Source organism: Kwoniella dendrophila, chromosome 8 (assembly GCF_036810415.1).
Source record: "Kwoniella dendrophila CBS 6074 chromosome 8, complete sequence".
In the NCBI taxonomy this organism is placed as follows: domain Eukaryota; kingdom Fungi; phylum Basidiomycota; class Tremellomycetes; order Tremellales; family Cryptococcaceae; genus Kwoniella; species Kwoniella dendrophila.
The window spans coordinates 128,180-142,643 of NC_089483.1; the positions used below are offsets into that span (position 1 = coordinate 128,180).

The window sequence follows — 14,464 nt, forward strand, 5'->3', positions numbered from 1 at the left end:
TAAAATATTTAACTATGACGGTGAACGAAGAGGGAAGAGGACAATGCATCTTTGAGCTCTTTCTCTAGAAAACCTCTCAAGTTAAGTTATTCATTGACCTCTATAACTTATCGCCTATAGCTATACTATTTTTGTCAGAGATTACATATCATTGACAACTAATTGGACTAGTCGCCCATCTATCTCAATCCTAACGCGACAAATCAATCGAAAAAAATGGCCGGTCAACCTCCTCCAAACGGTTTCAATCCAGGAGCTTTCGAGTTCCGACCTGGACAAGGAGCTCCCTTTGTTCCTCGAACTCAACAACAAAATCAAGGTGGTTATCCAGGACAACAACAACAACAACAACCTTATGGACAGTATCAACAAGGTGGATACGGAGGGTATAACCAACATCAAGGTGGTGGTTATGGTGGTGGTTATCCTCAATATGGTCAACAACAAGGTGGTTACGGTGGTGGATATCCTCAACAACAATCACAAGGTGCTTATATACCACCAAACCAGAGGTTCAACAATCAACAACAACAACAACCTGTTAGAAATGTTCAAGGATTCCAACCTCCAAACTTACCACCAACATCATCATCACCTAAACCAGACTCTTCATCCAAACCACCAACATCAACTCCTGTAAATGCTGGAAAGCCCGTATCGTTATCTATTGGCGGTGGTGCACCAAAAGCTGCTCCTTCTTTATCAATCGGTGGTGGTGCTCCTAAGGCCGCTCCTTCACTTTCAATTGGTGGAGGTGCTCCTAAAGCTGCTCCTTCATTAAGTATTGGAGGTGGTGCACCAAAAGCCGCTCCCTCATTATCTATTGGAGGTGCCCCTAAAGCTGCTCCATCATTGTCAATTGGAGGTACTAAGAAACCTGCTGAAGAGAAGAAAGCTGAGGAGAAGAAAGTTGAACCAAAAGCTTCTGAACCTGTACCTGAAGTATCTGAACCAACCGAATCTACACCCGCACCTGCCGCTACATCCGATGCTCAAGTCAAAGTAGTTGCTTCAACAACTGATGAACCTAAACCAACATCTACACCTGCACCTGTAGCATCATCTACTGCTGCATCGGGAACATCAACACCAAGTGGAACGAACTATACCAAAGTATCAGCTAAGAACGATGCTGAAGCAATTGCAAAAGAACAAGCTGCAGCAGGTGCAGAAGCATTGAAAGATCTATATGGTGATGATGCAAAAGATACAAATGTAAAATCGCATTTAAACATTATTTTTACTGGTCACGTTGATGCAGGTAAATCAACTATGGGTGGTCAATTATTATTCTTAACTGGTGCAGTAGATAAAAGAACAATGGAAAAATACGAACAAGAAGCTAAAGCTGCTGGTAGAGAAACTTGGTATTTATCTTGGGCATTAGATTCAAATAAAGAAGAAAGAGCAAAAGGAAAAACTATTGAAGTTGGTAGATCATATTTCGAATCTGATAAAAGAAGATATACTATTTTAGATGCTCCAGGTCATAAAACTTATGTACCTTCAATGATTTCTGGTGCTGCTCAAGCTGATGTAGCTATTTTGGTAAGTCCCTAAACCCGCTAATACCTGGAACGGTGTACTAAATTCAACTTTATCATACTACAGGTCCTCTCCGGTAGAAAAGGTGAATTCGAAACTGGTTTCGAAAGAGATGGTCAAACTAGAGAACATGCTATGTTGATCAAGAACAACGGTATCAACAAATTGATCATTATCGTAAACAAGATGGATGATCCTACAGTACAATGGGATCAAGGAAGGTGTGTTTCCCTTCAGCTTTCGTACCAACAAGGTCCATAAGCTGATGAACTCGTTTTTTGCTAGATACGATGAAGTTTGTACAAAAATTACTCCTTTCCTTAAAAGTGTTGGATTTAACCCTAAGAAAGACATCACATTCATACCTGTAAGTACCATTATTCACGACAGTTGGAAATAGCCACTATCACTAATACTTCAAGAACAGACATCTGGTCAGATGGGTGTTAACGTAAAAGATAGAGTTGACAAAAAGGTTGCACCTTGGTATGAGTAAGTGCAAGAACTCTATCATTTATACATACTATGATGCACACTAATATATATTCTTTCAGAGGTCCTTCCCTTCTCGAATACCTCGACAATATGGAAATCATCGAGAGAGACATTGATGCTCCAGTGGTATTCCCTATTATGGAGAAATATGCTGAACTTGGTACTATGGTCATGGGTAAAATCGAAGCCGGTAGAATCAAGAAAGGTGATAGTCTGATCATCATGCCTAACAAGGTAAGTGAATTTGCTCAGTTCTTCAATTGCCAAAATGCTGAACCCGAAAATTAGACACCCGTCGACGTATCAGCTATCTATGCAGAAGCAGGTGATGAAATGACTGCTGCATTTTCGGGCGAGAACATCAGAATGAGAATCTCTGGTATATCAGATAAAGATATCACACCTGGTTTCGTCTTATGTTCACCTGCCAAACCAGTCAGAACAGTTACCGCTTTCAAAGCAGACTTGAGTATCATTGAAGCTAAAAACATTATCTGCGGTGGTTACACATGTGTATTGCATGCGCATACACTGGCTGAAGAAGTTACTTTGACCGTAAGTTTCGGTTATCGCCGTTACTCTTTTAACCTGTATTCTCTCATACTGCGGCTCCTTCACTATGAATATCATGGTTTTCTATATGGATGATTTTGCTGATAATGCTTCTTCTTTACAATCTCTTTTCTCCCATTCATACAGGCTTTACTCAATTACTTTGATAAGAAAACTAGTATGTCTTTTTCTTTCTAACCTATGCATGCCAAAACTGAAACTTTTTTTGTAGGACGAAAAAGTAAAAAACCACCTCAATTTGCCAAACAAGGAATGCTTGTCTCTGTTTTGATAGAAACTTCTGCGCCAATCTGTATCGAAACATACAAAGATTCTAAGATCTTGGGTCGATTCTCTCTACGAGATGAAGGTAAGCTCACGGAACAATGCCTTTTCAATGTTACGATGGTGATAGCTAACGTTGCACACTCTAACAGGTAAAACCGTAGCTATCGGTAAAGTCACAAAACTCATTGAAAACCCATCGGATCTACCAAATGTAGCTGGTCTTACACTTGCAAACCCTGCTAATGCCGCTTAAGTTGATAGAGGTTATAATCTGTATTAAGAGGAAAATCTATAGACCAAGGCTAAATGTCATGAATGCTTGCGAGAATTAAAGGTGGATATACAGGGAAGTGGAGGGTTCGTGTATATTACAGCATGAATGGCTTTCGAACTATATCAGCATGCATCATTAGCATAGATTTAAATGAGATTATGGGACATCATGGCCCGTTCAACACTGGCTCTGATATGCCTGAACGACAGATTCGGAACGTGGGCGGATACAGGATACAGGACAACCTGCAGGGCGGATATCTAGTGAGAGGAGATGGTGGCCGATTGAATCGATTGTGGCAGAATTACAGAGTAGGGAGTTCATGGGCGGGACGAAGGAGAGCATCAACGTTGAGTCAGGGGTGCAGAGGCCGGAGAGCGAAGGAGGGACAGAGAGGGTCGAAGGGTTAAACGAGATGACCAGGGCGAGTCCAAGTCGGATAAGAGCCGGGACAAGCAGAGTGTGTCGGAATCCTGCGATAGTGACTGTAAGGGAGCTGCAATACCGGCCGCACACCTTGTGGCATCTTAGTTTAATCGCACCGACAATATACGATATAAGTTAAAAAGTAAGGCGAAGCCTTACTTTTTGACGATCCACGACTTAACCAAAGCTTCCTAGCCTGGCCGCTTAACATAGTGGTTAATGTGCAAGATTTCTGATGACGTTTTATTGTAAGTTCATCGAACTTGGAACGGGTGAAAAAGGTGAAAGAAATCACTTCAGATGTCAAAAATTTGATTGTAGACCACGACTTAACCAAAGCTTCCTAGCCTGGCCGCTTAACATAGTGGTTAATGTGCAAGATTCTGATGACGTCAGCACTAAAGTTAGCTTTCTTGAAACGAGGGTTCGAACCCCTCAGGGGCCTTACAACCAATTTTTTGGGTTCTTCGATCTATGACAATCCAGAAATAAAGATATCCGCTCTCTTGGTGTCCGCTGTTTTTGTTAGATCACACCCGGAGCAGCGTTCGTAACTGGCCTCTTCTTGGTCCATTCAGAGGTTATGCTTAAGCAGCTGTAATGAGTGTTCGTCGAGGAGGAGAAGAGGAGGAGAAGATCTCCTCCTCGAAGAGAGGTTATTTCAGCTTCTTTATTCAATTACTTAGATTTAGTCGGACTTTTTGTTGTTTCCCGGTAACCTCCACTTTCTACACATGATAGCTTCTCTTGCGAACAAGATTTGTTGAAGCTAAGTACTGGCTTTCTGGGATTTTTTGACTTGCATTGTGGATGTCCTTAAAATTGCTCTGTAGACCAGAAGACTCTACATATTATTGATCAGACTCAAGTCAATAAGGACGGACAATCTTACATACCGACGATACAGCAATAATGGTTCGACCCACACTATCTTTAAGTACAGTAGCGGGCAATGCTATTCGAGCCCAAAAGATCAACAGACAACCTATAATTCAAGTCACAAATGACGCTGGTGAGTATCTGCACGCAACAGTCTCCATTAGATACAATATTAAGCTCTTATTGACGCAAGCATTTCTGGACTTTCAGAGAGAAATTTAAAGAGAGGACACAATCTGTTGATACATGAGATACCGAAAACAGCATTACCCAGTGATATAGTAAGAGCTTTGAAAGATGTAGGAGCTGTAGATTCAGGATTTTCAGTGTCAAGTAGTGAGTATCTTTATGATATAATTGATCATAGAAGAACTTGACTAATCCTTCTGTAAATCATAGTAACCTCATTCCCACCTTCATTACCTAAAACACCTTCCTTATACCGAACTATACACTTAAATCTTCATTCATCTCAAAGAGCAGGAGCTATATCAAAGATATTATCTGAGAAACCTATATTCGGTACCAATTCTAACCTATCTTCTAGATCATCATCATCATTAAATACAAGATCTTTCAAATCCTCATCATCCAAATCAGAAGGTATAACGAATAAGAAAAATCAAGCACAATTAACAAATCAAACATCAACAGAATGGACAAAAAATATAATACATAAATTTTTATCTGATAGACCACATTTTGATCAACAACGTGATAAACAAATAGAAAGTAGTTTTAATGAAGAATGGTGTAATAAACAATCATTAAAAGGTAGAAGAGTTGTTATTAAAGGTTTACCAGGTTCAATTGTTCCTCATGAATTGAAAAAATTGGGTAAAGATTGTAATTTATCTGAAGAATTTGATGGTTGTGTAAAATTACCTTCGTAAGTTTTTGAATAAATAATATTTTGAAAGGAAATTTGAATATTGACTAATTCATCACAATCTTATTCTCATTGGTGTATTCAGAAGTCGACATAGTGCGGTTGCGACGTATTCACTTACAACAAATACAGTCAATGATGCGCATAGATTGGCAAGAAAATTACATATGAAATACTATAAAGCTGATACTCATGGCGAAAATTGGTTAATGAGGGCTCACGTACATTATTAATGTTTACAGGATAGTCATGCATTGTAATGTATAAATAAGATGTACCGTATTTGTGTTTACATAATGCATGATGCTGAACAATCGATCCTATAATTCTTCGATTCTTTTCATTCCCTTCTCACCTGTCAACCTACCAACAATTTGTCTCCTTTCCTCTCGCTGTTCGACTGAAATTGGGATATCTGGTCCGTTTGTGGGATTATCTAAATTAAATTCCAGGATAGATTTGACCAATTCATGTGAACCTCTACTTAAAAGTATAATCAACAACTCAATTCTGGTTTTCTCAGTTGAAGATTTTTCTTTTAAACCTGTTGGACCAGAATCTGAGGTAAGATTTGGGGTATCTTGCTTTTCATCCGGCATTATTGTTGATGATATTGGTGCCCAGAATAGACCCGATAGGTGATTAACAGCAACCAACCATAAAAACTCATTTCTCTCTCTGGTTATTACTTGCATAAATAAAGATTTCAAATAGTGAGTTAAAATTTCCGAATCGTTTTCATACGGTTTAAAATATTCTTTTAATCCATTTTGACCAGTCAAACAAGGAACTTGTTTTAAAGTTATTCTAATATTTTTCAATATCGAATTATGATCAATCCAAAATAACTTTCTGTAATCCTTTGAATAGTTCATTGATAATACAGGTAATAAAAGTTGTGTAAATAATTTATCTGAAAATGATATTGATTCATATAAATCTAAAAAATCTTGATAAAATTGATAAAATGGTACACCACTACCTAAAAATGGGATTGAGATTGTTTCTAATAAACCTTGTTGTTGATTATGTAAAGGTGTAATTTCAATATCTTTGGACATATCATCGTTATGATTGTGGCTATTGCTAACTAATAAGTCCATCAAATCCCTCATTAATCTAGCAATCATAGAATCTCGGAAAACTTCAACTTCATTTGGATTTAAAGAGGATTGTGAAAGATTTTGATTATGTTCTAACATATGTATTTTCATTAAATTAAAATGTGTTCTTGATTTTTCAAATTTATCCAATTTCTTGTTTTTATTTTGGTATTTTAATTTTGATAATAATAAATTAGATTGAATAATTTCGACTTCAGAAAATTGCCAATCATTTGGTAATTGTTGAAATGCAATTGATGTACCAGATCTTAACAATTCATTTAAAGGTGAAAAAATCCAATCTTCTTGTAAAGGTAATAATCCTGCTGAAACTGGTTTCGATTCCGCTTTATCTTTTGAAGTTGCAGACACCGGAGGTCTTAGAGTAAAAGTAGATTTTAAATATAATTGATTTGATTGGATTGGTCCAACTATCTGTTCAACTTCAGGTAATATAGTATATTGTAATAAAGGTCTCAGGATTTGTAGTCCATCTGAAAATTTCAATTGTTTGATTTCTGGTAGTATACTTGATGAATCTGATTTTAGTATAAGGTCAAGTAATTCTAAAGCTATTGGTTCATCACCGATATGGAATGATTGGAATAATTCGAATGCTTGGTGAATCCATTCCGATGTTAATGGCGTAGTGATTGACGCTGATAGTAGCTCGTATCGTAGATAAGTCTCTGGTCGTGTTGCAGGTCTTGATTCAATCAAATACCCGTCTTTGAGCTGTCGAACGATCTCTGCTTGAAGTAAGTCGCCGGACGGAGAGAGTAATCGATGAAGTTGTACAGCGGCAGCAAGCAGTCTTTCTTGACCATCGACCCTCGTTCCTCTATATACCAATTCTGAGACATGCTCATCGAGCTTAGAATCTTTTAAAGCCGATATCAAATTCGTTCGTTCTTCCTCACCTCCTCTGACCCCATTCACTTTGATACCTTTCATCCAAGCACAAAGCATTTCTAAAGCAGCTGCAAGCCCGTCTTTGTTTCCTTTTGATTGTTTTACTGCTAACATAGCTTCGTCATCCCATTTCATAGCTGTAATTTGAGCCCAAGTTATATCATGTTCAGGTGTTGTTTTATGTGGATCAATAGCACAGGTTATCCAAATTTCTAATAATTTGAAATAGCCTTCTATCAATTTCTTCTCTACAACGGATATTGCTCCTTCTTGGCTAGTTTGTTTCACCCATTTGCCTAAAACACGCCAAATATCAGGTGAAGAAGTAACAATATTTGACGATAATCCGTATCTACCCAAAACAGTATACATCTTTAACACTTCTAAAGCTAATGATTGACCATGATATGTAATCTCAGAATTTGCATCTATTCCATTCTCCCACGTAGTTGTAACTATAAATCTTAATGTAGTCTCATAAATACCTTGACCAAGTAAATCTTCTGCACATTCTCTCGAAGATGTAGTTATATCCCGTAATAACTTCAAGGCTTCTAAAGAAGGGTATTGCGATGGTGATTTCGATGAACTTGGAGGCCATGTTCTTGATATTACGTGCGCTTTTATCACTGAGGGGATTATTGGGCAAATAGTCTCACACAATTCTCTGGAGATTAAAGTTGCCCTTCGTAAGATCAAGATTATTTGTTGTATGGTTTGGAATGATAATCCATCTTCTATCGATAACAGCTCTTTCAATCTTGGTAGAACATCTTCAAAAGGTATTGAAGCTACACTTATATCTTCATTTTCATCAAGCGTGAACCTTATAGGCTGGATCTCACTATCATCTTGATTTATCCAGGACAACCAAGAAGGACCATTTAGAGATTCAAATAACAGTTCGATACCAGATTCAATTACACCTATACCTCTTGATAAACCAGCTAAGATATCTATACCCAAATCAATAGATTGTTTCAGAGTTTTATTCTTCACCAGATCATCTTCTACTTGTTTGGCTTTATCAGCAGGATATTGATTATTTCTAAATTTTGATATTATTTTAGTCAATAAAGACATCATCGTGATTTTTTGACTTGGTAAAGTTGATCTAGATAAATATAAAATTTCTTCTAATGTATATCCAGCTAAAGAAGGTGAATCTCCATGATGATGTAATCCTAAATGTACTGGCAAATTATTTTGTTCATTAAGACTGAGTAAATTACCAGATAAATCGAATCTAGGTAAAGACGATGAAGAGGTTTCATTATTGACTGTAGATACTGGTTTTAACCATTCTAATTTTGTTGATTCGGTTGGTACAGAAGGGAAGAACTCTTTCAATTCTGATAAAGATGGATCATCATCTTGAGGACGAGGTATGGGTTTGAGAGATTTGGTTGTTGGAGCTACGACGATGAGGTGCGAGATTCAGTATTTATGTATCAATTTTAACCAATATGCCAGTTGCAGTTGTAGGTCAGAATTATAATGAGATGCTTACCTGAAGATTTAGGTATAAGTGTTACCTTTTCAACTACTTCTTCTTGTTCTTTACCCTTCCCCTTACCCTTCACCTCTTTTGCCCTAGCTTCTGCCCTTCTCTTTAAGGCCTCCATCAATTTACCTCCAAATCTCTCTTGTAAATCTTCCACTTCTTGTTCTCTTTCGAGATTGCCCATTGATTCTACTCTTTGTTTATTCTCTTCTGACACTTGATCTAGTATAGTATGAGCGGCAGACATGTTGAGAGGTTTTGAAGAAGGTCCACTATCATTATTTTCTAGAATATGGATATTATCAGATCCTGCTTCGGATTGCTCTATGACAATAGGCTGTATGCCCTCTCTAGCTTCTTTTCTCTTTCGCATCAAGTCCATAATCCCACTTCCGAATCTTTCTTTCAATTCCTCAATTTCTTCTCTTCTTTCTAAATTTGACATCTCTTCTACTCTCCTGATATTCTCACTTTCAACACTCTTTCTAACCTCTTCCATCTCTGATAATCTCTTGGCTTCTTCCACATCGCGAGCAGATTTAGGCAGACTTGTACCCAAAGTGGGAACTATATCTACAGCTTTACCTTCTCCGACAACCTTTTCATGTTGACCGATTGCACCATTTTGACGGTTTGATTGTTGCTGTCTTGCTCTTGCGAACGCTGATGGACGTTGTGATCGATGTACAGCTACAGGAAATCCTGTTGTACTGAGAGATGGAGCTGAAGGTGCATCTGGTGCTTTCGTCGGTCTTTCTACTATATCCTTTAACATGGTGATGTGTACTTTATTACCATAAAACACAGAGAAAAGGAGAAAGATTTAAGATATCTCGAATTATTTTACTTCAACCTCCACTTGTGAACAGACTTCCTCCACTTCGAACTTTTTGACACCTCAAAACATAATGGCCTAGCTTACAAAGCCTGCACAGGGTTGCAAGCAGAGGGCAGCTGCACGCGAGTATAATAAAACAACAGTGCATACATTATGATATATAGTAGATTAATCGATAATACAAGATGTATACAATGTGAGAATTTTATCGACAAGACTGATTAGTCCCAAATTCAGTGGGGTTATATATAAACGAATTAGGACATGCCCAGTCAAGACTTCATTCTTCGCTTTTTACTATCATGATAGATAGAAAAACCCCACCTTAAATATGAGTCAACAAAAGGTTGACCTTATCCAGATGGGGGACTGAAAGCGTATTTGTGGTAGATAATTCAACGATTAGGAGGGCTGACAAGACAATTTATGATAAAGAGAAAGCGTTTTTTAACGATATACAAGATGCATGAATCTATAATGACAATCTGTAATATCGTTAGCCATTTGTACTCATCAAGGCGGAGAGATAACAGCAAGAAGATATGAATGAGGAGTCAGATAGTGCGAGATGAACGCCTTCAAAACCAAACATTTCCAATTCTATCTCAAAAGAGAGAAGAAAGAGGAAAGAGGTAAAGTTTGTCGTACTGACGTGCAAATGTCGAGCAAGTTTCGTCCTTGAAGGGCACAGTGTGTTGATATGAAGGATTAAGACAGGGTATCAACTCACTTGAATACAAAAAATCTATTGCTCTGTATATGAACAAAGCATACTTGATTATGAAATATGGGAATGATAATATGGAAAGATGGTAAGAGAGATAAAGAAGAAAGATAGAAAAAATGTCCAACGCGATGAGCAGCGGTTTGGTCGGAAATTTGTGATCGCGGCGTTAAAGGTAGAAGCAAGTAGGCACACAACAACCCTGTCCAAACAAATAGGCTCACGAATTTACAGCCCCCACTTTTCCCCCACTTTTGATCGGTCAATACCGGTCAACTGCCCGAGCGCTAAGCGCTATCATCCTACAACTGTACACTTGAGCATTCAGGCAATTCCATTTCCAAGACAGTCACTATAGCCTACTCTTCTATATCCTTCTTTACTTTTCTTCCTTGCTTCTATTCAGGTTTATTTACAGTTTATTCATTTCAGTAATCCAAGTAATCCAACAAATATCATCCAAAATGCCTGCTGAATACACTCTCACCAAAGACGCACCTGCTCCCCTACCAGGAATCGTAAGTCTGCTTCAGATCTACCACCTTGGTCATCCGTTTGTTCGGTGGAGAGGCACTAATACTGTATTAATGAAACAGTACTCTCAAGCCGTTAGAGCTGGTAACTATGTATACACTTCTGGATCAGTAGGTATGACGAAAGAAGGTCAGATGGTTGAAGGTACTGTGAGTTCAGCTTAGTATTGGCTGTTTTTGTTACTGGCAGAAAGGCTGATATGCCTTATCGATATAGGTTCAAGATAGAACTAGACAAGTCATCCAAGTAAGTCAGCTTTATCTTCTCTTCTAGGTATACATAAGCTGATACATCTATAAATCAGAACCTCGAAGCCGTTCTCAAAGGATCAGGAATGTCTCTCAAAAATGTAGTTAAAGCCAACATCTACCTTTCAAACCTTTCTAGAGATTTCAACTCTGTTAACGATGTAAGCTTCCTTATTTTTTGGGATAGTAAAGGTAAAGCTGACAGATCAAAATCGATATTAGGTGTGGAAAGAACTTATGCCAGAACCAAAACCTGCTAGAACATGTATCGGTGTAGCTGAATTACCTGCAGGTGGAACTGATGTCGAGATTGAATTCGTCGCCTACGATGGTTAAACAAAAAGGGAAAGGGCAAGTATATTTTGTATTATGGGTATGCAATACATCCTGTTTCTTATCTATCTATTGATCAGCGCTGTGATTGTCGACTTCGCAGTAATGACCATGTATGCTCATCGAGTTGTGAAAAGGGATCTATGGCAAACTTCTCTCGCTCCATATCTACCAACGTAGTGCAGACTTCGACTTGCGCTTCCTCAATTCCGTTCAGCTCAGCAAGCAAAGGAGATGGAGCATGTGCGAAAAAAGTAAGAGTGAACAGATACATGTAATGAATATTATAAAATTATGAAAACTTCTTCCGATATTTACTTTTTTTAACTACTGACATTGTCCATACTTCCGATCCGGGTTAGATCCTACTACTATCTCTTCCGAGTCTTCTGATCTTCGATACTACGAATTAACTCTGGGGTTAAGAGGTTTAACCTGAGAAAGCTGGGTTGGCGGTCCAAGCATCGAATGGGAAGTTTAAGATAGCTGGACCAGCGACGATGTTGTCATCTGAAACGGCTTTAGGATCTGATGAAGTTGAGATAACAGCGTATACAACACCTTGGAGATCGGTTGGGAGAGTTGCTGAATCATTCTGGTCTAAAGCAATAGCTCTTGAACCTAAACCTTCATAGAATACAACGTAGTTTGTTTTTGAGTGGTCATCATCGAAAATGAATTGTACGTTTTGACCTGGAGCATAGGTAGCTGGTACGGTTAAGGTTGGGAAAGCTTTAACTGGTAAAGCGGCATTTGAATCTGGACATGATTCAATGAAAGCTGAAGCTAAAGTGTAAACCATGTTTAAACCTAATGGTGTATCATAAGCTGATCCCCATGGGTTGGCATTTCCAACAGCAGATGATTCCCAAGCTTGATGTCTTGCTTCAGTTGATAAGATGACTGCAGCTACAGTTAAGTAATCTTTGTTTGAAATGTATTGAGCGGCACCGGCGTATGCTGATACACCAACATTTTCTAACAATGTAGCAAGTCCGACGAATGATTTAACATCGGTGTATGGGCTGGAAAAAAGGGATAGATAATTAGCTTGACGGTGGAAGCTGAAGATGGATAAGACAACAAAACTCACAATTTGTAGGTACAAGCAGCAACGGAATCGTTACCTAAAGCAGATGAGAGTAAAGATACATGGTCTGATTCGTGACCGGCGATTTGTGAAAGTCTACCTCTGACCCAGTTTGGGTAACCAGCAGCTTCGAAAGCGGCTTCATCGAATTGAGCAAGGGCATCGGCACTATCAAAAGGTAATCATGATCAGTCAAGCAGGTCAAAATATGGTATAAAAGTGAACAGGTTAACTTACTAGAATGACTTTTCAAGGTTTTCTAAAGTTAAAGCGTATTGTAAAACTTGAGTATCAGTTGGACCATCAGCTCTTCTAGTTAAAGCATTCTTGAATGAAGCATATGATGATGGCATAGCTGATACAGCACCAATGGCGGCGAGAGCGGCAATAGCGGCGGACTTCATTGTGTATGGATTGAACTTGTAATTGGTTAAGTTATAGGGAGTGAAAATAGAAGTAAGAGATTTAATGTGTGAGTAATTGACTTGATAAGTTGATAATGGGAGAAGAAGGATGGGGAAGATATTGAATAAACAGGTTCTTTATATCTATATTTCTGGTTAGAAGGCAGCGACTACAATATCTATCGGTCTCTACCAGAAAGTACTCTTAACTTATCATGATAACCTCAGCTGATACACCTTAGATAGCAACATCATCACATTGACATAATGAAGCCACTGACATCGTACGATGAAAGGCGACATCAAAGCTACATAAACTATTACCAGTAGAAGTAGAAATCATATAAGCTGTTACCCTCAAAAACGATTATACTTGGACTTTTTCCATGACTACCTATTTGATTAATCTAAGTGAGCTAAATTAAAACACTTCATTTAACTATTATAACCAAGTCGTACGATTCATCTGTATCTACTTGATAAAGTAGATGTGTATATCAAAAGAGCTTGTATAGGTAATAACCAGTCATTCACCGATCATCTTTTAGCTTCCTGATCATATCCTTTATATTGAGATCTATATGTGTTAAAATAGCTGTAAAGCTCAAAATAAACACCTCAAGTGGTTAGTCGTATATGGGTTTTTTTACTAAAAAGCGGGAAGGTTACAAGGAACCGGATGATCCGGTCATGAGTAATGCCCTCAGATTATAGAAGCCATTAAAAAGTCTAAATTCAGTTAAACGTCACGGGTATTATCTTGGAACGGTAGAAAATTGGCGAATAATGTCGGGAGATAGGGGGTCAGAGGTTGAGAACCCTGTATCTTGGGACTCACAGATCATCGTTAACAGCGATCGAATGAATAACAGAAGATGAAACTACCTCCGTAGGCAAATTTGGGTGTATGATAGCCCCATCGTCATTATAACGTTATCTTCATTCAAAGAAAACCTCATGGGTCTCATAAAATGCAAACTCTTGGTTTAACCGGACCGTAGTTTAGTTGATTATTAAGAGATAGGAATACTATTTGTGGTATCTTTTAAGAAGATGATTTTACCCTTTTTTATCTAATCAGAATTTAATGTAATCCGCAATTTATCATGGAAGGAAAAAATGGGGTCCCAACCATATCTTTATTAAATACTCTGGTACCAGAGATTTGGGATTTGAATCCGGGTGAAAATAAAACCCAAAAGTGGAAAAAGGCGTTTTTACTTTAAATCAATTCGTCATTTTAGATATACAGTGGTAGCGGGAAGCATCGAGTTTTTACCAAAGAAAGTAACTTTTCCTTGTAAAGATCCATTCGATTTACAGTTAGTATCGAAATGTTTCCTCAAATCATGGTTAGATAAAACTGCTATGAAGCACATCAAGTCCTTGTTCAACTAGTCATACCCGGAGATGGAACATTTCTCCT

General features: G+C 38.1%; 5 protein-coding genes across 5 annotated transcripts; 3 read left to right on the plus strand and 2 right to left on the minus strand.

The window, feature by feature from the left end:
- Positions 1-216: 216 nt before the first annotated feature.
- Positions 217-3,133, plus strand: L201_005923 (translation elongation factor Tu; the record flags this gene model as incomplete). Its single annotated transcript, XM_066221650.1, has 9 exons — positions 217-1,548; positions 1,612-1,766; positions 1,831-1,912; positions 1,973-2,037; positions 2,100-2,274; positions 2,329-2,595; positions 2,740-2,770; positions 2,825-2,962; positions 3,030-3,133. The coding sequence occupies 9 exons, from the start codon at positions 217-219 to the stop codon at positions 3,131-3,133; spliced, it is 2,349 nt and encodes a 782-aa protein (XP_066077747.1).
- Positions 3,134-4,492: 1,359 nt separating this feature from the next.
- L201_005924 (uncharacterized protein) lies at positions 4,493-5,581 on the plus strand (the record flags this gene model as incomplete). Its single annotated transcript, XM_066221651.1, has 4 exons — positions 4,493-4,592; positions 4,670-4,795; positions 4,859-5,348; positions 5,434-5,581. 4 exons carry the CDS (start codon positions 4,493-4,495, stop codon positions 5,579-5,581), a joined length of 864 nt encoding a protein of 287 aa, XP_066077748.1.
- An 87-nt stretch (positions 5,582-5,668) lies between these two features.
- Positions 5,669-9,642, minus strand: L201_005925 (uncharacterized protein; the record flags this gene model as incomplete). Its single annotated transcript, XM_066221652.1, has 2 exons — positions 5,669-8,778; positions 8,874-9,642. The coding sequence occupies 2 exons, from the start codon at positions 9,640-9,642 to the stop codon at positions 5,669-5,671; spliced, it is 3,879 nt and encodes a 1,292-aa protein (XP_066077749.1).
- A 1,251-nt stretch (positions 9,643-10,893) lies between these two features.
- On the plus strand, positions 10,894-11,547 carry L201_005926 (uncharacterized protein; the record flags this gene model as incomplete). Its single annotated transcript, XM_066221653.1, has 5 exons — positions 10,894-10,947; positions 11,026-11,112; positions 11,180-11,209; positions 11,268-11,372; positions 11,434-11,547. 5 exons carry the CDS (start codon positions 10,894-10,896, stop codon positions 11,545-11,547), a joined length of 390 nt encoding a protein of 129 aa, XP_066077750.1.
- A 427-nt stretch (positions 11,548-11,974) lies between these two features.
- Positions 11,975-13,038, minus strand: L201_005927 (uncharacterized protein; the record flags this gene model as incomplete). Its single annotated transcript, XM_066221654.1, has 3 exons — positions 11,975-12,569; positions 12,638-12,802; positions 12,872-13,038. 3 exons carry the CDS (start codon positions 13,036-13,038, stop codon positions 11,975-11,977), a joined length of 927 nt encoding a protein of 308 aa, XP_066077751.1.
- Between the last annotated feature and the right edge of the window lie 1,426 nt (positions 13,039-14,464).